Consider the following 23,442-nt stretch of genomic DNA (forward strand, 5'->3'; position numbering starts at 1 on the left):
GTATTGTTATACTTTAAGTATTACTAAAATATATCAAATTCATATTTATTGAGGTTTCCTTAAATTCACATGTTCAAAAGAATGGCTCCACCATGAATGCAGTAATTGTATTTATTTTTGACTTTAAATAGAGGCGAATGGAACAGACCCTGAAGTTCCTTCAACCACAATGTCTCCAGGTATTCACCTGATTGACTCTTGATAAAAATAGTAAGACTTCAAAAACATCACATTCTACCTTATTTGACATGATTGCTTTATTTTTCTCATTTTTTCGTTTAGCTCCTTCAAATGCACAAAACCTCATATCATCAGGACAAAATGAAACCAGCATCACTCTGCAGTGGAATAAAGTCAACAACAATGTCAGCTTTGTTCTCCAGTTTAATGGTACAGAGACAAGCATCAGTGCACCAGCTGGAAATGGACCAGTAAATCACACAGTCTCATCTCTCACTGCTGGAACTCAATACACATTCACTCTCTACTCTGTGTTTGAGAACGTCAGAAGCAGTGGAGTCACCATTACTGCAGTCACTGGTGAGTTAATCAATTAATTTAAACCGCAATACAATGTTTTCACAAACTACTGATAATAATTCAACAGTATAGTTTTTTTCACTTTTTTTTAACTAGTGAGAAATCAATGTTGAAGAATTTTTGAAACTTACTTTATTTTCTCATTTTTCCATTTAGCTCCTTCAAATGCACAAAACCTCATATCATCAGGACAAAATGAAACCAGCATCACTCTGCAGTGGAATAAAGTCAACAACAATGTCAGCTTTGTTCTCCAGTTTAATGGTACAGAGACAAGCATCAGTGCACCAGCTGGAAATGGACCAGTAAATCACACAGTCTCATCTCTCACTGCTGGAACTCAATACACATTCACTCTCTACTCTGTGTTTGAGAACGTCAGAAGCAGTGGAGTCAGCATTACTGCAGTCACTGGTAATTTATTCAATTTATTAAAACTCCATTATAATGGTTCACATATCATTGATTAAGATAAAAAAAAAAACAAATTTCAGTTTTGTTAACTAGTGAGAAATCAATTTCTACAAATTTTTGAACTTACCTTGTTTTTCTCATTCTTTCATTTAGCTCCTTCAGATGCAGATAACGTCATATCATCAGGACAAAATGAAACCAGCATCACTCTGCAGTGGAATAAAGTCAACAACAATGTCAGCTTTGTTCTCCAGTTTAATGGTACAGAGACAAGCATCAGTGCACCAGCTGGAAATGGACCAGTGAATCACACAGTCTCATCTCTCACTGCTGGAATTCAATACACATTCACTCTCTACTCTGTGTTTGAGAACGTCAGAAGCAGTGGAGTCAGCATCACTGCAGTCACTGGTAAGTTAATGAAATTATTTAAACTGCAATACAATGTTATCACATATTTTTAATTAAAATCAACAATGAAATTATTAAGTGTTATAAAGTAGCGAGAACTCAATTGTAAACACATTTTGAACTTAACTTGTTTTTCTCATTCTTTTGTTTAGCTCCTTCAAATGCACAAAACCTCATATCATCAGGACAAAATGAAACCAGCATCACTCTGCAGTGGAATAAAGTCAACAACAATGTCAGCTTTGTTCTCCAGTTTAATGGTACAGAGACAAGCATCAGTGCACCAGCTGGAAATGGACCAGTAAATCACACAGTCTCATCTCTCACTGCTGGAACTCAATACACATTCACTCTCTACTCTGTGTTTGAGAACGTCAGAAGCAGTGGAGTCAGCATTACTGCAGTCACTGGTAAGTTAATCAATTGATTTAAACTGCAATACAATGTTTTCACAAACTACTGATAATAATTCAAGAGTATAATTTTCTATTGTTTTTAACTAGTGAGAAATATATTTTGAAGAATTTTTGAAACTTACTTTATTTTCTCATTTTTCCATTTAGCTCCTTCAAATGCACAAAACCTCATATCATCAGGACAAAATGAAACCAGCATCACTCTGCAGTGGAATAAAGTCAACAACAATGTCAGCTTTGTTCTCCAGTTTAATGGTACAGAGACAAGCATCAGTGCACCAGCTGGAAATGGACCAGTGAATCAAACAGTCTCATCTCTCACTGCTGGAACTCAATACACATTCACTCTCTACTCTGTGTTTGAGAACGTCAGAAGCAGTGGAGTCAGCATTACTGCAGTCACTGGTAATTTAGTCAATTTATTAAAACTCCATTATAATGGTTCACATATCATTGATTAAGATAAAAAAAAAACAAATTTCAGTGTTGTTAACTAGTGAGAAATCAATTTCTACAAATTTTTGAACTTACCTTGTTTTTCTCATTCTTTCATTTAGCTCCTTCAGATGCAGATAACGTCATATCATCAGGACAAAATGAAACCAGCATCACTCTGCAGTGGAATAAAGTCAACAACAATGTCAGCTTTGTTCTCCAGTTTAATGGTACAGAGACAAGCATCAGTGCACCAGCTGGAAATGGACCAGTGAATCAAACAGTCTCATCTCTCACTGCTGGAATTCAATACACATTCACTCTCTACTCTGTGTTTGAGAACGTCAGAAGCAGTGGAGTCAGCATTACTGCAGTCACTGGTAAGTTAATCAATTGATTTAAACTGCAATACAATGTTTTCACAAACTACTGATAATAATTCAAGAGTATAATTTTCTATTGTTTTTAACTAGTGAGAAATCAATTTTGAAGAATTTTTGAAACTTACTTTATTTTCTCATTTTTCCATTTAGCTCCTTCAAATGCACAAAACCTCATATCATCAGGACAAAATGAAACCAGCATCACTCTGCAGTGGGATAAAGTCAACAACAATGTCAGCTTTGTTCTCCAGTTTAATGGTGCAGAGACAAGCATCAGTGCACCAGCTGGAAATGGACCATTGAATCACACAGTCTCATCTCTCACTGCTGGAACTCAATACACATTCACGCTCTACTCTGTGTTTGAGATCGTCAGAAGCTCTGGAGTCAACATTACTGCAGTCACTGGTAATTTAGTCAATTTATTAAAACTCCATTACAATGGTTCACATATCATTGATTAAGATAAAAAAAAACAAATTTCAGTGTTGCTAAGTAGCGAGAGATCAATTTCTACAAATTTTTGAACTTACCTTGTTTTTCTCATTTTTTCATTTAGCCCCTTCAAATGCACAAAACCTCATATCATCAGGACAAAATGAAACCAGCATCACTCTGCAGTGGAATAAAGTCAACAACAATGTCAGCTTTGTTCTCCAGTTTAATGGTACAGAGACAAGCATCAGTGCACCAGCTGGAAATGGACCAGTGAATCAAACAGTCTCATCTCTCACTGCTGGAACTCAATACACATTCACTCTCTACTCTGTGTTTGAGAACGTCAGAAGCAGTGGAGTCAGCATTACTGCAGTCACTGGTAAGTTAATCAATTGATTTAAACTGCAATACAATTTTTTCACAAACTACTGATAATAATTCAAGAGTATAATTTTCTATTGTTTTTAACTAGTGAGAAATCAATTTTGAAGATTTTTTGAAACTTACTTTATTTTCTCATTTTTCCATTTAGCTCCTTCAAATGCACAAAACCTCATATCATCAGGACAAAATGAAACCAGCATCACTCTGCAGTGGAATAAAGTCAACAACAATGTCAGCTTTGTTCTCCAGTTTAATGGTACAGAGACAAACATCAGTGCACCAGCTGGAAATGGACCAGTAAATCACACAGTCTCATCTCTCACTGCTGGAACTCAATACACATTCACTCTCTACTCTGTGTTTGAGAACGTCAGAAGCAGTGGAGTCAGCATTACTGCAGTCACTGGTGAGTTAATCAATTGATTTAAACTACAATACAGTGTTTTCAAAAAATACTGATAATAATTCAACAGTATAATTTTCTATTGTTTTTAACTAGTGAGAAATCAATTTTGAAGATTTTTTGAAACTTACTTTATTTTCTCATTTTTCCATTTAGCTCCTTCAAATGCACAAAACCTCATATCATCAGGACAAAATGAAACCAGCATCACTCTGCAGTGGAATAAAGTCAACAACAATGTCAGCTTTATTCTCCAGTTTAATGGTACAGAGACAAGCATCAGTGCACCAGCTGGAAATGGACCAGAAAATCACACAGTCTCATCTCTCACTGCTGGAACTCAATACACATTCACTCTCTACTCTGTGTTTGAGAACGTCAGAAGCAGTGGAGTCAGCATTACTGCAGTCACTGGTGAGTTAATCAATTAATTTAAACTGCAATACAATGTTTTCACAAACTACTGATAATAATTCAACAGTTTAGTTTTTTTCACTGTTTTTAACTAGTGAGAAATCAATGTTGAAGAATTTTTGAAACTTACTTTATTTTCTCATTTTTCCATTTAGCTCCTTCAAATGCACAAAACCTCATATCATCAGGACAAAATGAAACCAGCATCACTCTGCAGTGGAATAAAGTCAACAACAATGTCAGCTTTGTTCTCCAGTTTAATGGTACAGAGACAAGCATCAGTGCACCAGCTGGAAATGGACCAGTGAATCAAACAGTCTCATCTCTCACTGCTGGAACTCAATACACATTCACTCTCTACTCTGTGTTTGAGAACGTCAGAAGCTCTGGAGTCAACATTACTGCAGTCACTGGTAATTTAGTCAATTTATTAAAACTCCATTACAATGATTCACATATCATTGATTAAGATTAAAAAAAACAAATTTCAGTGTTGCTAAGTAGCGAGAGATCAATTTCTACAAATTTTTGAAACTTACTTTATTTTCTCATTTTTCCATTTAGCTCCTTCAAATGCACAAAACCTCATATCATCAGGACAAAATGAAACCAGCATCACTCTGCAGTGGAATAAAGTCAACAACAATGTCAGCTTTGTTCTCCAGTTTAATGGTACAGAGACAAGCATCAGTGCACCAGCTGGAAATGGACCAGAAAATCACACAGTCTCATCTCTCACTGCTGGAACTCAATACACATTCACTCTCTACTCTGTGTTTGAGAACGTCAGAAGCAGTGGAGTCAGCATTACTGCAGTCACTTGTGAGTTAATCAATTGATTTAAACTGCAATACAATTTTTTCACAAACTACTGATAATAATTCAACAGTATAATTTTTGACTGTTTTTTACTAGTGAGAAATCAATTTTGAAGAATTTTTGAAACTTACTTTATTTTCTCATTTTTCCATTTAGCTCCTTCAAATGCACAAAACCTCATATCATCAGGACAAAATGAAACCAGCATCACTCTGCAGTGGAATAAAGTCAACAACAATGTCAGCTTTGTTCTCCAGTTTAATGGTACAGAGACAAACATCAGTGCACCAGCTGGAAATGGACCAGTGAATCACACAGTCTCATCTCTCACTGCTGGAACTCAATACACATTCACTCTCTACTCTGTGTTTGAGAACATCAGAAGCAGTGGAGTCAGCATTACTGCAGTCACCGGTAAGTTGATGAAATTATTTAAACTGCAATACAATGGTATCACATATTTTTAATTAAAATCAACAATGAAATTATTAAGTGTTATTAAGTAGCGAGAAATCAATTGTAAACACATTTAGAACTTAACTTGTTTTTCTCATTCTTTTGTTTAGCTCCTTCAAATGCACAAAACCTCATATCATCAGGACAAAATGAAACCAGCATCACTCTGCAGTGGAATAAAGTCAACAACAATGTCAGCTTTGTTCTCCAGTTTAATGGTACAGAGACAGGAATCAGTGCACCAGCTGGAAATGGACCATTGAATCACACAGTCTCATCTCTCACTGCTGGAACTCAATACACATTCACTCTCTACTCTGTGTTTGAGAACGTCAGAAGCTCTGGAGTCAGCATTACTGCAGTCACTGGTGAGTTAATCAATTAATTTAAACTGCAATACAATGTTTTCACAAACTACTGATAATAATTCAACAGTTTAGTTTTTTTCACTGTTTTTAACTAGTGAGAAATCAATGTTGAAGAATTTTTGAAACTTACTTTATTTTCTCATTTTTCCATTTAGCTCCTTCAAATGCACAAAACCTCATATCATCAGGACAAAATGAAACCAGCATCACTCTGCAGTGGAATAAAGTCAACAACAATGTCAGCTTTGTTCTCCAGTTTAATCGTACAGACACAAGCATCAGTGCACCAGCTGGAAATGGACCAGTGAATCAAACAGTCTCATCTCTCACTGCTGGAACTCAATACACATTCACTCTCTACTCTGTGTTTGAGAACGTCAGAAGCTCTGGAGTCAGCATTACTGCAGTCACTGGTGAGTTAATCAATTGATTTAAACTGCAATACAATGTTTTCACAAACTACTGATAATAATTCAAGAGTATAATTTTCTATTGTTTTTAACTAGTGAGAAATCAATTTTGAAGATTTTTTGAAACTTACTTTATTTTCTCATTTTTCCATTTAGCTCCTTCAAATGCACAAAACCTCATATCATCAGGACAAAATGAAACCAGCATCACTCTGCAGTGGAATAAAGTCAACAACAATGTCAGCTTTGTTCTCCAGTTTAATGGTACAGAGACAAGCATCAGTGCACCAGCTGGAAATGGACCAGTGAATCAAACAGTCTCATCTCTCACTGCTGGAACTCAATACACATTCACTCTCTACTCTGTGTTTGAGAACGTCAGAAGCAGTGGAGTCAGCATTACTGCAGTCACTGGTGAGTTAATCAATTAATTTAAACTGCAATACAATGTTTTCACAAACTACTGATAATAATTCAACAGTTTAGTTTTTTTCACTGTTTTTAACTAGTGAGAAATCAATGTTGAAGAATTTTTGAAACTTACTTTATTTTCTCATTTTTCCATTTAGCTCCTTCAAATGCACAAAACCTCATATCATCAGGACAAAATGAAACCAGCATCACTCTGCAGTGGAATAAAGTCAACAACAATGTCAGCTTTGTTCTCCAGTTTAATGGTACAGACACAAGCATCAGTGCACCAGCTGGAAATGGACCAGTGAATCAAACAGTCTCATCTCTCACTGCTGGAACTCAATACACATTCACTCTCTACTCTGTGTTTGAGAACGTCAGAAGCAGTGGAGTCACCATTACTGCAGTCACTGGTAATTTAGTCAATTTATTAAAACTCCATTACAATGGTTCACATATCATTGATTAAGATAACAAAAAACAAATTTCAGTGTTGCTAAGTAGCGAGAGATCAATTTCTACAAATTTTTGAATTTACCTTGTTTTTCTCATTTTTCCATTTAGCTCCTTCAAATGCACAAAACCTCATATCATCAGGACAAAATGAAACCAGCATCACTCTGCAGTGGAATAAAGTCAACAACAATGTCAGCTTTGTTCTCCAGTTTAATGGTACAGAGACAAGCATCAGTGCACCAGCTGGAAATGGACCAGTGAATCAAACAGTCTCATCTCTCACTGCTGGAACTCAATACACATTCACTCTCTACTCTGTGTTTGAGAACGTCAGAAGCAGTGGAGTCACCATTACTACAGTCACTGGTGAGTTAATCAATTGATTTAAACTGCAATAAAATGTTTTCACAAACTACTGATAATAATTCAAGAGTATAATTTTCTATTGTTTTTAACTAGTGAGAAATATATTTTGAAGAATTTTTGAAACTTACTTTATTTTCTCATTTTTCCATTTAGCTCCTTCAAATGCACAAAACCTCATATCATCAGGACAAAACGAAACCAGCATCACTCTGCAGTGGAATAAAGTCAACAACAATGTCAGCTTTGTTCTCCAGTTTAATGGTACAGAGACAAGCATCAGTGCACCAGCTGGAAATGGACCAGTAAATCACACAGTCTCATCTCTCACTGCTGGAACTCAATACACATTCACTCTCTACTCTGTGTTTGAGAACGTCAGAAGCAGTGGAGTCACCATTACTGCAGTCACTGGTGAGTTAATCAATTAATTTAAACCGCAATACAATGTTTTCACAAACTACTGATAATAATTCAACAGTATAGTTGTTTTCACTTTTTTTAACTAGTGAGAAATCAATGTTGAAGAATTTTTGAAACTTACTTTATTTTCTCATTTTTCCATTTAGCTCCTTCAAATGCACAAAACCTCATATCATCAGGACAAAATGAAACCAGCATCACTCTGCAGTGGAATAAAGTCAACAACAATGTCAGCTTTGTTCTCCAGTTTAATGGTACAGACACAAGCATCGGTGCACCAGCTGGAAATGGACCAGTGAATCAAACAGTCTCATCTCTCACTGCTGGAACTCAATACACATTCACTCTCTACTCTGTGTTTGAGAACGTCAGAAGCAGTGGAGTCAGCATTACTGCAGTCACTGGTAAGTTAATGAAATTATTTAAACTGCAATACAAAGTTATCACACATTTTTAATTAAAATCAACAATGAAATTATTAAGTGTTATTAAGTAGCGAGAAATCAATTGTAAACACATTTAGAACTTACCTTGTTTTTCTCATTCTTTTGTTTAGCTCCTTCAAATGCACAAAACCTCATATCATCAGAACAAAATGAAACCAGCATCACTCTGCAGTGGAATAAAGTCAACAACAATGTCAGCTTTGTTCTCCAGTTTAATGGTACAGAGACAGAAATCAGTGCACCAGCTCGAAATGGACCATTGAATCAAACAGTCTCATCTCTCACTGCTGGAACTCAATACACATTCACTCTCTACTCTGTGTTTGAGAACGTCAGAAGCAGTGGAGTCAGCATTACTGCAGTCACTGGTAATTTAGTCAATTTATTAAAACTCCATTATAATGGTTCACATATCATTGATTAAGATAACAAAAACAAATTTCAGTGTTGTTAAGTGGTGAGAAATCAATTTCTACAAATTTTTTGAACTCACCTTGTTTTTCTCATTTTTCCATTTAGCTCCTTCAAATGCACAAATCCTCATATCATCAGGACAAAATGAAACCAGCATCACTCTGCAGTGGAATAAAGTCAACAACAATGTCAGCTTTGTTCTCCAGTTTAATGGTACAGAGACAAGCATCAGTGCACCAGCTGGAAATGGACCATTGAATCACACAGTCTCATCTCTCACTGCTGGAACTCAATACACATTCACTCTCTACTCTGTGTTTGAGAACGTCAGAAGCAGTGGAGTCAGCATTACTGCAGTCACTGGTAAGTTAATCAATTGATTTAAACTGCAATACAATTTTTTCACAAACTACTGATAATAATTCAAGAGTATAATTTTCTATTGTTTTTAACTAGTGAGAAATCAATTTTGAAGATTTTTTGAAACTTACTTTATTTTCTCATTTTTCCATTTAGCTCCTTCAAATGCACAAATCCTCATATCATCAGGACAAAATGAAACCAGCATCACTCTGCAGTGGAATAAAGTCAACAACAATGTCAGCTTTGTTCTCCAGTTTAATGGTACAGACACAAGCATCGGTGCACCAGCTGGAAATGGACCAGTGAATCAAACAGTCTCATCTCTCACTGCTGGAACTCAATACACATTCACTCTCTACTCTGTGTTTGAGAACGTCAGAAGCAGTGGAGTCAGCATTACTGCAGTCACTGGTAAGTTAATGAAATTATTTAAACTGCAATACAAAGTTATCACACATTTTTAATTAAAATCAACAATGAAATTATTAAGTGTTATTAAGTAGCGAGAAATCAATTGTAAACACATTTAGAACTTACCTTGTTTTTCTCATTCTTTTGTTTAGCTCCTTCAAATGCACAAAACCTCATATCATCAGAACAAAATGAAACCAGCATCACTCTGCAGTGGAATAAAGTCAACAACAATGTCAGCTTTGTTCTCCAGTTTAATGGTACAGAGACAGAAATCAGTGCACCAGCTCGAAATGGACCATTGAATCAAACAGTCTCATCTCTCACTGCTGGAACTCAATACACATTCACTCTCTACTCTGTGTTTGAGAACGTCAGAAGCAGTGGAGTCAGCATTACTGCAGTCACTGGTAATTTAGTCAATTTATTAAAACTCCATTATAATGGTTCACATATCATTGATTAAGATAACAAAAACAAATTTCAGTGTTGTTAAGTGGTGAGAAATCAATTTCTACAAATCTTTTGAACTCACCTTGTTTTTCTCATTTTTCCATTTAGCTCCTTCAAATGCACAAATCCTCATATCATCAGGACAAAATGAAACCAGCATCACTCTGCAGTGGAATAAAGTCAACAACAATGTCAGCTTTGTTCTCCAGTTTTATGGTACAGAGACAAGCATCAGTGCACCAGCTGGAAATGGACCATTGAATCACACAGTCTCATCTCTCACTGCTGGAACTCAATACACATTCACTCTCTACTCTGTGTTTGAGAACGTCAGAAGCAGTGGAGTCAGCATTACTGCAGTCACTGGTAAGTTAATCAATTGATTTAAACTGCAATACAATTTTTTCACAAACTACTGATAATAATTCAAGAGTATAATTTTCTATTGTTTTTAACTCGTGAGAAATCAATTTTGAAGATTTTTTGAAACTTACTTTATTTTCTCATTTTTCCATTTAGCTCCTTCAAATGCACAAATCCTCATATCATCAGGACAAAATGAAACCAGCATCACTCTGCAGTGGAATAAAGTCAACAACAATGTCAGCTTTGTTCTCCAGTTTAATGGTACAGAGACAAGCATCAGTGCACCAGCTGGAAATGGACCAGTAACTCACACAGTCTCATCTCTCACTGCTGAAACTCAATACACATTCACTCTCTACTCTGTGTTTGAGAACATCAGAAGCAGTGGAGTCAGCATTACTGCCGTCACCGGTAAGTTGATGAAATTATTTAAACTGCAATACAATGGTATCACATATTTTTAATTAAAATCAACAATGAAATTATTAAGTGTTATTAAGTAGCGAGAAATCAATTGTAAACACATTTAGAACTTACCTTGTTTTTCTCATTCTTTTGTTTAGCTCCTTCAAATGCACAAAACCTCATATCATCAGGACAAAACGAAACCAGCATCACTCTGCAGTGGAATAAAGTCAACAACAATGTCAGCTTTGTTCTCCAGTTTAATGGTACAGAGACAGGAATCAGTGCACCAGCTGGAAATGGACCATTGAATCACACAGTCTCATCTCTCACTGCTGGAACTCAATACACATTCACTCTCTACTCTGTGTTTGAGAACGTCAGAAGCTCTGGAGTCAGCATTACTGCAGTCACTGGTGAGTTATTCAATTAATTTAAACTGCAATACAATGTTTTCACAAACTACTGATAATAATTCAACAGTTTAGTTTTTTTCACTGTTTTTAACTAGTGAGAAATCAATGTTGAAGAATTTTTGAAACTTACTTAATTTTCTCATTTTTCCATTTAGCTCCTTCAAATGCACAAAACCTCATATCATCAGGACAAAATGAAACCAGCATCACTCTGCAGTGGAATAAAGTCAACAACAATGTCAGCTTTGTTCTCCAGTTTAATGGTACAGAGACAAGCATCAGTGCACCAGCTGGAAATGGACCAGTGAATCAAACAGTCTCATCTCTCACTGCTGGAACTCAATACACATTCACTCTCTACTCTGTGTTTGAGAACGTCAGAAGCAGTGGAGTCACCATTACTACAGTCACTGGTGAGTTAATCAATTGATTTAAACTGCAATAAAATGTTTTCACAAACTACTGATAATAATTCAACAGTAGAATTTTCTATTGTTTTTAACTAGTGAGAAATATATTTTGAAGAATTTTTGAAACTTACTTTATTTTCTCATTTTTCCATTTAGCTCCTTCAAATGCACAAAACCTCATATCATCAGGACAAAATGAAACCAGCATCACTCTGCAGTGGAATAAAGTCAACAACAATGTCAGCTTTGTTCTCCAGTTTAATGGTACAGACACAAGCATCGGTGCACCAGCTGGAAATGGACCAGTGAATCAAACAGTCTCATCTCTCACTGCTGGAACTCAATACACATTCACTCTCTACTCTGTGTTTGAGAACGTCAGAAGCAGTGGAGTCAGCATTACTGCAGTCACTGGTAAGTTAATGAAATTATTTAAACTGCAATACAAAGTTATCACACATTTTTAATTAAAATCAACAATGAAATTATTAAGTGTTATTAAGTAGCGAGAAATCAATTGTAAACACATTTTGAACTTACTTTATTTTTCTCATTCTTTTGTTTAGCTCCTTCAAATGCACAAAACCTCATATCATCAGGACAAAATGAAACCAGCATCACTCTGCAGTGGAATAAAGTCAACAACAATGTCAGCTTTGTTCTCCAGTTTAATGGTACAGAGACAGAAATCAGTGCACCAGCTCGAAATGGACCAGTGAATCAAACAGTCTCATCTCTCACTGCTGGAACTCAATACACATTCACTCTCTACTCTGTGTTTGAGAACGTCAGAAGCAGTGGAGTCACCATTACTACAGTCACTGGTGAGTTAATCAATTGATTTAAACTGCAATAAAATGTTTTCACAAACTACTGATAATAATTCAACAGTAGAATTTTCTATTGTTTTTAACTAGTGAGAAATATATTTTGAAGAATTTTTGAAACTTACTTTATTTTCTCATTTTTCCATTTAGCTCCTTCAAATGCACAAAACCTCATATCATCAGGACAAAATGAAACCAGCATCACTCTGCAGTGGAATAAAGTCAACAACAATGTCAGCTTTGTTCTCCAGTTTAATGGTACAGACACAAGCATCGGTGCACCAGCTGGAAATGGACCAGTGAATCAAACAGTCTCATCTCTCACTGCTGGAACTCAATACACATTCACTCTCTACTCTGTGTTTGAGAACGTCAGAAGCAGTGGAGTCAGCATTACTGCAGTCACTGGTAAGTTAATGAAATTATTTAAACTGCAATACAAAGTTATCACACATTTTTAATTAAAATCAACAATGAAATTATTAAGTGTTATTAAGTAGCGAGAAATCAATTGTAAACACATTTTGAACTTACTTTATTTTTCTCATTCTTTTGTTTAGCTCCTTCAAATGCACAAAACCTCATATCATCAGGACAAAATGAAACCAGCATCACTCTGCAGTGGAATAAAGTCAACAACAATGTCAGCTTTGTTCTCCAGTTTAATGGTACAGAGACAGAAATCAGTGCACCAGCTCGAAATGGACCAGTGAATCAAACAGTCTCATCTCTCACTGCTGGAACTCAATACACATTCACTCTCTACTCTGTGTTTGAGAACGTCAGAAGCAGTGGAGTCAGCATTACTGCAGTCACTGGTAATTTAGTCAATTTATTAAAACTCCATTATAATGGTTCACATATCATTGATTAAGATAACAAAAACAAATTTCAGTGTTGTTAAGTGGTGAGAAATCAATTTCTACAAATTTTTTGAACTCACCTTGTTTTTCTCATTTTTCCATTTAGCTCCTTCAAATGCACAAAACCTCATATCATCAGGACAAAATGAAACCAGCATCACTCTGCAGTGGAATAAAGTCAACAACAATGTCAGCTTTGTTCTCCAGTTTAATGGTACAGAGACAAGCATCAGTGCACCAGCTGGAAATGGACCATTGAATCACACAGTCTCATCTCTCACTGCTGGAACTCAATACACATTCACTCTCTACTCTGTGTTTGAGAACGTCAGAAGCAGTGGAGTCAGCATTACTGCAGTCACTGGTAAGTTAATCAATTGATTTAAACTGCAATACAATTTTTTCACAAACTACTGATAATAATTCAAGAGTATAATTTTCTATTGTTTTTAACTAGTGAGAAATCAATTTTGAAGATTTTTTGAAACTTACTTTATTTTCTCATTTTTCCATTTAGCTCCTTCAAATGCACAAATCCTCATATCATCAGGACAAAATGAAACCAGCATCACTCTGCAGTGGAATAAAGTCAACAACAATGTCAGCTTTGTTCTCCAGTTTAATGGTACAGAGACAGAAATCAGTGCACCAGCTGGAAATGGACCAGTGAATCAAACAGTCTCATCTCTCACTGCTGGAACTCAATACACATTCACTCTCTACTCTGTGTTTGAGAACGTCAGAAGCAGTGGAGTCAGCATTACTGCAGTCACCGGTAAGTTGATGAAATTATTTAAACTGCAATACAATGGTATCACATATTTTTAATTAAAATCAACAATGAAATTATTAAGTGTTATTAAGTAGCGAGAAATCAATTGTAAACACATTTAGAACTTACCTTGTTTTTCTCATTCTTTTGTTTAGCTCCTTCAAATGCACAAAACCTCATATCATCAGAACAAAACGAAACCAGCATCACTCTGCAGTGGAATAAAGTCAACAACAATGTCAGCTTTGTTCTCCAGTTTAATGGTACAGAGACAGAAATCAGTGCACCAGCTCGAAATGGACCATTGAATCACACAGTCTCATCTCTCACTGCTGGAACTCAATACACATTCACTCTCTACTCTGTGTTTGAGAACGTCAGAAGCAGTGGAGTCACCATTACTGCAGTCACTGGTGAGTTAATCAATTAATTTAAATCGCTATACAATGTTTTCACAAACTACATATGGCACGATACCACTTTTTTATGTCCGATACCGGTACCGATATCATAAATTTTGATATCTGCCGATACCGATATGAATCCGATATAGTGTGTTTTTTAATCAATAAAACTGTTTTTTAATATCTTGCTGCATTTTGTATAAGTTCATACTCAAGTTTAAATAAACAACAACACTAAAGCTATTGTGTTATACCTGTATGTAAAAAATACAACAAAATATTTCATAGTTCAGCAATACTGATCAATCTAATAAACTTAAACCTACTCCATCCTCCCTATTCTGGTATTTTAAAGAGTACTCAGCAGAAATATTAAGCAACCTAACTAATAGGGTTACAAACTACCAGCAAAAAAAAAAAAAAAAAAAAGGGAACCACCCCCCACCCTCCACCTCATGATTCTTAATCGATGTAATCAACTTTAATTTGATGCAGTGTGAAAATAAAATGCACAGAAATAAATTATTTTTCAAGAATAATTAAATAAATTCAACATCTGTATTCTACAGAATTGCATACTGCACAAATGGTATCTTCCCAAAGGAAAAGGTAGTATAGCTTACTAGGGTATATTAGACTTAACAGTTACTATATACAGTAATGGACTTCTATATATTTTACACAAGATTAAAACTTTGGGTGTAAGATTCAGATAATTATTTATTAAAAGCTCGACATTTTAAATGAGAACAAGAAAGAAAAGTATGTCTTTGTGCCCCCTTTTCCCTGTTAACGCCCTATCGGCCCCCGTGGCTAAACTTTGCTAGATCCGCCCCTGCACAGTTACCAGCCATCAGCTGCGTAGAAAAGGATCCTGGTGTAGAAAGTAATATTAAATGAATTCTAACAACAGATTATCAACCTTAAACATGCTGCTGTTGTTCAGCCGCTGGTTTCCTCTTTCTGGTGCAAAGTGGGCCAAAAATAAAGAAGAGAGACGGACTCGTGACAGAAAAGCCAATCAGCTGATCATTAAGCAGTTCCATGATTGAAGTAGCAACAGGAGAGAGAGGGAGAGAGAAGAGGCAGTCGCTCCATATATCGGTTGTTAAGCTTAACGTGGGAATACTTTACAAACATTCAGAGATGAACTTACATACTTGCTTTACTTCTCTCTGGGATCACTTCCTCAGAGATGAAATGCTGGTTTGGTAGCGAGGCTACAAATACACACAGCGGCTCTATCACGTGATGTATACTGCTCCTACGTGCTACGGTTATGAGCCAAGTTACGCCGTGTAGCAAGTCTTTTGAGGTGCTTTTTTGATATTTAATGGATCGGATTACATTTTTTATTTCTCTCCAATATTCGATCCAGTACGTCAGTATCGGACTGATACGTAATATCGGATCGTTCCATCTCTATCACAAACTACTGATAATAATTCAACAGTATAGTTTTTTTTTTACTGTTTTTAACTAGTGAGAAATCAATTTTGAAGAATTTTTGAAACTTACTTTATTTTCTCATTTTTCCATTTAGCTCCTTCAAATGCACAAAACCTCATATCATCAGGACAAAATGAAACCAGCATCACTCTGCAGTGGAATAAAGTCAACAACAATGTCAGCTTTGTTCTCCAGTTTTATGGTACAGAGACAGACATCAGTGCACCAGCTGGAAATGGACCATTGAATCACACAGTCTCATCTCTCACTGCTGGAACTCAATACACATTCACTCTCTACTCTGTGTTTGAGAACGTCAGAAGCAGTGGAGTCAGCATTACTGCAGTCACTGGTCAGATATTACATTTCATACTGTGCTATTTCACAGAAAGAATGCATCAAGTTGTGATTATAAACAGTAAATTGGTTGTTTACAGTTAGTTCCTAGTCGTCGAAATGAATCAGTGTACATTACATAATACTGATTTATGAAGGTGAAATTTTGGTATTTAAAAATCAGCCATGAGCATTTGAAGATATTAATTCACCAGTCGAGGCAGTGTCAAGGCACTTGTTGTTGTAATTTAGCACTACAATAATAGAGAGAAAAGACCAACAATTAGTTGATGTCTATGAGGAAACATTTGTTTGTACAGCAAAATCCATTAGAGGCTTAAACTCAGCAATATAGAAAGGGAAGCGTAAATAAATAATTTTCAGATGCAAGTTGGAAACAATAACTTTACAATGAAAAGCATTTACAGCAATGCTACGTTTGGCTCTCAGACATGCTAAGCTCTGCTGATGAAACTAAAAGCACATATGTGTGTCTTTAACTTGATGTTCCACTTTCACAACTGTCCCCTGTTAGGTTTGTAGCTTGAACCCATCCGCTGGAACGTTGAAGACAATATAATTACACTGCTAAGCAAGACACAAGTAGGCAAACTTCTTCATGGTACTCGTGCACGGGAGAGAACCAGACAGAGCGCCGTTCCTTCGCTTGACCCCAGTAGCTCTCGTCCGTTCTCCCATACACTGTCCTTTTATTGAGGTTACATGAATATGCATAGGTTCATTAACATACGACGTCTACATACAAACAAAGAGTACCTTGCCTGTGTGTGTGTGTGTGTGTGTGTGTGTGTGTGTGTGTGTGTGTGTGTGTGTGTGTGTGTGTGTGTGTGTGGGGGGGGACTGCTGATCAAAGGGTCAAACATTCTTGGTCAGGAAGAGGGTAGCCTCCCCCTCACCCTAGATGGTTCATCCTAGATAACACGGTGAGGAAGTCCTGCAGTTCATCTAAACAAAGAGCACTTAGACTAGAACAGACGCAACTACGTTAATCCTACCATAAAACAATAAGACACGGTATGACCTCTCATGCTCCCAAAGTGCTGTCTAATACACACAAAGTTTGCAGACTATCAAGGATCAAAACCTCTACCAATCTACAACTAATTACAAAACTCTAAGCATATATAAGTAAATATTTCTAAGCATAAATGACAATCAACAATACAAATCTAACATTTCCCCCCTTTTTGACCTTTATGCCTGAAAAGTTCCCAGGTATGAATACGTCATGTCTGACAGTTTCAATGCAAACCTTTTTATACTCAGCATATGTCAAATCACCCTAAATTACTGAAAGGTACACAGTTTAATAAATGTATTAGCAGTTACCCCATTCATTGAGCTCATCTCATGGCAAACTGCATCTTACGAGCAACCAAAGAAATTGTTAATTTAATAGTGAAACTAAAAAAGTAACATTTTGAAAAACATCTCAACTTGGTGGTGCTTCCTCCGGGTGTGCACATCACATGTCTTTCTGCAGAGTGGTTTAAGCTCTGCAGGGCGTCATGAATGTCTCTTCCAGTTGTTTCCATCACTGTCCATAGGACCAGAGTCCAAATGTATGTAGAATAGACATTCAAACATACTAGTTGGTTTTGTGGTTCGTCAACATGGGTCTCAGCTATTTCCAAGCTGCAGACCTCTCAGCACTCTAGTTTTATGGCCTCTTACCAGCCCCCATCACCTGACTTCAGACCTTCGTCTTGTGAGGGGGATATTTATGACTCCTTAATTGTCCACGCTCTGCAGAAAAAGCTCTCTGTGGAAAGGGTGCAGGGTTCTCTTGTCTTACTGCTGTTATGATCCCAGCAGCCTTCAGAGTGTCATCGTATGCACAGTATAGTGGCACAGCATTAGGTGATGTTCATAGGAAACTGCTGTCATCACCACCATAGCTTCTGGTTCCTGTGCTTTCACAGAATCATGATGTCATCCTCGAACTCCTTCTGCGCTGTCGATGGAGCTTGGCACGCTCCCCTCATCCCACGAGTTTTCATGTTCCAACGCTGCTGAAGGTTTAAGGCAGAGCACGTCGTACACCTTAGTCGTCTTCCTCAGCGTCAATATTGAATCTTTCATTTTATTTAAAATCTTGCTGTGGGAAGTCTCCTCTTGATTTCCTGGAAGCTTAGTAGCACAGCTCTCTGTGTGATGTCTGCTGTGCTGAAGATGATCTCTGATCCTCCTGAAGTCTCTCTCCCATCTTGTGGACGATCCTCTCCTCTATTTTGCAGGCAGTTTCATGGTCCTTGCTGTGGCTCCAAGGTCTGATTTCATGATGGGCCCCAATCAGCTTGATCTTTGACCTCAACCACTGCCTGGTCCTGTCAGCTATGCGCTTCTCACTGGGCCTCTGAAGATTTCTCAGGAGATTACTGCTGCACCTGTATTTCCTTGCTAGGAAGACAAACTATTTGGAGAGTATGTCAACAATCATCAAACCACATTCTTTAGTTCAGTGAACTTCACTTATAGGCCATCAAAGCCTCATCTGAACATGGGTGCACCACTTGCATAGGTTTAATATTTGTAAATAAAACAGCTAATCACACAAATCACTGCAACAATAATAAAAAACATTGTTTAATGTTAATCCTTGGACCCCTCCTCTTGACGCATGGACACACCCATGCGTCAACTCACCAAACCTGGATTCCAGTCTTAAAGAAAAAGATTAGCTAGATCATATCCCAGGCAACATCAGGGCATCTCCTCCCCTGGAGCAGCACCACCCTGGACCTATAATCCTGCAATGAAAATGTTAGTGTGCTTTGCATATTAAGTTTGCTTAACACCTGGCTCTCCCAGGAGCCTGCATACACACCATCATGGCCTGGAAAACAAAATCTGGAAGTAAAATCAAACTTCATACCTGTAAACAATTGTATCATAAGGACAAGAAGCATTCAACATCAGCAAGACAAGTGTCATGTGCAGGTTTTCTCAAATCAGTAAACTACAATTATTTTCATAAGTCGCCTCAGACATGGATCATCCCATGTACTCAGGCAACATTAATGTAATCGGTGACTGCTCTTAAGCAAAGTCACTCCACTTATATATTACTATGGGCTCAAAAGTGGCCAGCTAATGAGCCCATATCAAACTATCCCAGAAACACTGTATCTCTTATTTGTTTTACTCATGTCACTTGTCCGTTTCAGCTGAATCTTCCACAGCATTCTCAAAGAAACTAACATTAGCAACACACATTGACTGTAGTCAGACAGAGGTCAGACACAGGTCAACAGGTTCCAGAGGTGCCATAAAAACACCATAAAGTCAACCCTAGCTGTGGAAAGAAGTAACACCAGTTCTCAACACAGGAAATTTCACACAGGTTATTCACATTATCAAAGTAACCTTCACATTTTCCCATCAACACAATGCAACAGCATCACCACTCATAACCTGTAAACACAGTTTTCCTCACACATAAACCCAGAAATCCTGTAGTAGGAAAAAACATCAACCAGTTGTCCTGGTATAAATCGCATCATCAATTCACATGAAGAACTGGCATGCTGTAAGAAAAGAAAATGCAAATATTAGCGCTTGCGCAGGCGTATGCATACTTTGTCACAGTTATCTCTGTGAGCAACTCAAGCCTATGAATAACACACCTGATAAATGCACAGACACAGAAAATGGCATTTAAAAGGTTAAATCATCATGCAACCTCGAGTGTTGCTGTCATCTTTCTGCTCCTGTAAAAGGAAACACATGGGTTCATCTGCACCTTTGTCAGGTGGGGGTTAGCTTCACACAATCATGTTCAGTCAGTCAGTCAGATATTTTAAAATTCTTACTCATTCACTCAGTGGTTCCTTCTTTTGCTAATTGTGGAAATTATCATCGCATTCGTTTCCACGCTCAGCAAAACGACGTTATTTCAAAAAGAAAAATAATTTAGACTGGATTTCCTCGTTGAATCCTTTTTGGGGGGGACTCTCATTTCCTAATTGTCCCAAATAAGTGGCTTTCTCCTGAACCCATTTTAAATGTGGAGAAACTCACTTGCAACAATTTTCTTGACGACGTGTAACGCTTTTAATTCCCGACTTGCAGATCTGCTCAAAGAAAAGAAATTCACAAGCAAAAATCAGTGCTTGTTCAAAAATGAAAAATAAAAAATAACAGAGATTATCAAACCAAACTCTCAGTGCACTGTGAAAGTATCAAAATAAAAAGGCCTTGTTAAGTCATGACACAAGCTCCTCATCTCAGGAGGGTAAATCATACCATTAGCATGGTTTATCATACCATCATACTAATCGGCAGGCTCAACTTCACACCAAAAGAAAAATCATCAGCTAGATTCACTCCAAATCAACCATCAGCTGCACAACACACAACATAATCCTAATGTCTTATTAGCTATGAGTTTAATTACCAGGTCTGTGCTCTTCACTCATTTAGGCCACAGATCTATTTTATTCAATTTCCCTTTTCCCTTCATCATAAAACATGTGACATGCTGTCATGCACTTCACAAAACAGTCTGTTCTGACGTATTCAGAGTTGTGTATCTAAATACAGGATTCACTCGCACATCAAAGCAGGAAACTCAGTGTTTTAGAGTCTCCACTCAACACACAACAAACTCCAACACATCTCATTCACTCATACTAGAATTCAGTCACCTTTCATTAATCTAAAACTGATCAACTAATTTGCATATCAGCTATTAACCCACTAAGTTGACAGGACGACAGAAAAGCATGTTCAAAATAGTATCACAAAAGACAATTTCCCTCATACAGTAAATTACATGTGCTGCCTCAATCAAACAGGAAGCTTCTCCCAATTTACCATTTTAACAACTAAATTTATTGTCTGATCACTGGTTGGTCAAACCAGGATCTTTTTTCTCACAAAAGTTAAACTGTTGTCCTGCAACTTGGAGAGTCAATTTTTTTCTTTAGGATAAATTCAGCATTTGATAACAAGTGTCTGCTAAATTGACACTATTGTAACACTGATGAAAGATAACAAGCTAATTTTCATTGCATGGGTGTTTGTGTTATTAGGCAGGTCTAATGCATGTCTGTGGAGCTGCATCTCCAGCAGAGCATGTTCTTAAAGCTGCCTTTCCTACACATTTCTCTGCTATTATTTAATCATTTCTTAACTAATGTGCTATGAGTCTTCATGAGTCATTTTGTGTTTGGAATTGTTAGTAGGGTTAATGCATGTTCTGCTTGTGTGTGTGTGATTTTGTATATGTTTCTATTTTCGCAATGTTTCAGACTCCGTCTCAATTTTCCAACTTAAGCAGTCAGTTTTCTTTTCCCCAGGTTTGCTAACCCAAATTTTGATTTCCCACATTAAATAATTCCTATGTGTTCTCACCTAGTCTTCTCACTCTGTTGTCCTCTCACTCTTTTGTCCTCTCCCACTTCAACAGTCCCGGCAGTTCTCCTTCAGCTTTGTCCTGTCTAGTAGCTGAAGTGCTGCTGCTGCCTTCTTGGGCGACTTCTTAGCAGCTGCTGCCGGTTTCTTGGCTTTGGCTGCGGCGGGCTTCTTGGCTTTGCTCTCAGTAGCCTTGTTCATCTTGAAGGATCCGGAGGTCCTGGTGCCCTTGGTCTGCACCAGAGTGCCCTTCGCCACCAGGCTCTTGATGGCGGTCTTGACACGGGCCTTGTTCTTGTCCACATCGTAGCCTCCGGCAGCCAGAGCCTTCTTGAGAGCGGCCACAGACAGGCCGTTGCGCTCCTTGGAAGCGGCCACGGCTTTCACAATCAGCTCGCCCACGCTGAGGCCGACCTTCTTGGGCTTGGAAGTCATCGTCTTCTTCTTCTTGGCCTGAACCTCGGCGCAGGGCGTGTTTATGATGGAGCCTTTCCCACCACAGCGCTGGCACGTTGAACGCATCATGAAGGGTCCATTTCTTTCATGTCGCTAGCCGCATGTGGCTTGCCCGAGTCACTCAGTCCTTTTTGAGCATTTCAACATGCTGCCGCCGCAGACCCTGGCCTCAGATCCAGCAAGTTTAGCGTGCTGATCTCCAAAAAAAAGTCCCGAAGGCCAGAAAGACGTCAAATAAGTGTCTCGTGCTGAGAACTCAAACAAAAACTCCTCTTCACGCTGCCATCTTGCTCGCCCCTCCGTGAAATTCAACCAATCAGACAGGAAGATGGGTTTGCTTTCTTCTTCTGCTGCTGTTTATCCACATTGCTGCTGCTTTGCTGGGACTTTTTGTGCTCAGGACTTGCTGCTGTCTCTTTATCATGTTATTGCTTTGGAGCTGCATTCCTTATCTTCAGGGAGGAGTGAGCTCGCTTGTGAGGTTGAGAAACACATGGCACTGTAAATAAGTCAGCCAGAAACTTGGCCTGCATGTTTCCAATGATGTTAAACTATAACTTTCTTCCGACCGCTGCATGTGGAAAATTGATTCAGGTCTGCTTTTCACCTGAAAGTGACAAACTAAGACATTTCATTATTATCATCACTGCTTAATCAACACACATCTCTCTCTGTGTGTGTTTTTGTGAACAGTCTTTTCTTAAAAGCAGAAAATGAAATTGTAGTTGTTTTTGGCTGATCAACACAAAACCTTTTTCCTATGATTTTTCTTTTTCACTCTTTTTTTTTTTTTCGTTACAATAGCTGGTGACCTGCAGAATCACCGCTCTCACTCACAATCAAAGGCAATTACTTTTACACAGCGCACAAAAACACTGTGATGTCAGACACATTCACACTCACTTTTTCATCTGCATAAATAAACCATATGGCTGGAGATATGTGCCATGGTGATCCATAAGCATGATCACCAGTTTATTTAATTATTTTTAATCCAACAAAACAAATAAACAAAAACATGATGCTGATGCTACACACACACACACGAGTCAAGGTGCAGAAAAACTGCTCATGGAAACGCTGCACACTCTCTGTTTCCCTCTCTTTGAGTAGTTCTCAGACAGCTCTTGATCTGATAATGTGTAGCTTGCTCATCAGCTCAAAAAACAAAAACAAAACTGCAACGCGACATCACACAGTAGTTGCATGCTCTGCCCACAGTGGCAAAGTCTTACACTTACATATTCAACACAGCTTCTCCATCATGTATTTTTAGATGTTTCATACAGGGTTGAGCATATTAGTTGTTTTCACAGATGTGCTCTATA

The 23,442-nt window shown here is 37.6% G+C and overlaps 1 protein-coding gene and 1 pseudogene across 1 annotated transcript; one reads left to right on the forward strand and one right to left on the reverse strand.

Moving 5' to 3' along the window:
- The first annotated feature begins 169 nt into the window (after nt 1-169).
- Nucleotides 170-16,825, forward strand: LOC146675287 (uncharacterized). Its single transcript, XM_085401138.1, has 38 exons — nt 170-179; nt 316-540; nt 697-954; nt 1,108-1,365; nt 1,518-1,775; nt 1,929-2,186; nt 2,339-2,596; nt 2,750-3,007; nt 3,159-3,416; nt 3,570-3,827; nt 3,981-4,238; nt 4,394-4,651; nt 4,803-5,060; nt 5,214-5,471; nt 5,624-5,881; nt 6,037-6,294; nt 6,448-6,705; nt 6,861-7,118; nt 7,270-7,527; nt 7,681-7,938; nt 8,094-8,351; nt 8,504-8,761; nt 8,913-9,170; nt 9,324-9,581; nt 9,734-9,991; nt 10,143-10,400; nt 10,554-10,811; nt 10,964-11,221; nt 11,377-11,634; nt 11,788-12,045; nt 12,198-12,455; nt 12,609-12,866; nt 13,019-13,276; nt 13,428-13,685; nt 13,839-14,096; nt 14,249-14,506; nt 16,041-16,298; nt 16,818-16,825. Exons 1-38 carry the CDS (start codon nt 170-172, stop codon nt 16,823-16,825), a joined length of 9,273 nt encoding a protein of 3,090 aa, XP_085257264.1.
- Nucleotides 16,826-21,323: 4,498 nt separating this feature from the next.
- LOC146675288 (histone H1 pseudogene) lies at nt 21,324-23,442 on the reverse strand (annotated as a pseudogene).

This window comes from Rhamphochromis longiceps, linkage group LG3 (genome assembly GCF_057381845.1).
Source record: "Rhamphochromis longiceps isolate RC_006_pf linkage group LG3, R_longiceps_female_GT1.1, whole genome shotgun sequence".
Lineage (NCBI taxonomy): Eukaryota > Metazoa > Chordata > Actinopteri > Cichliformes > Cichlidae > Rhamphochromis > Rhamphochromis longiceps.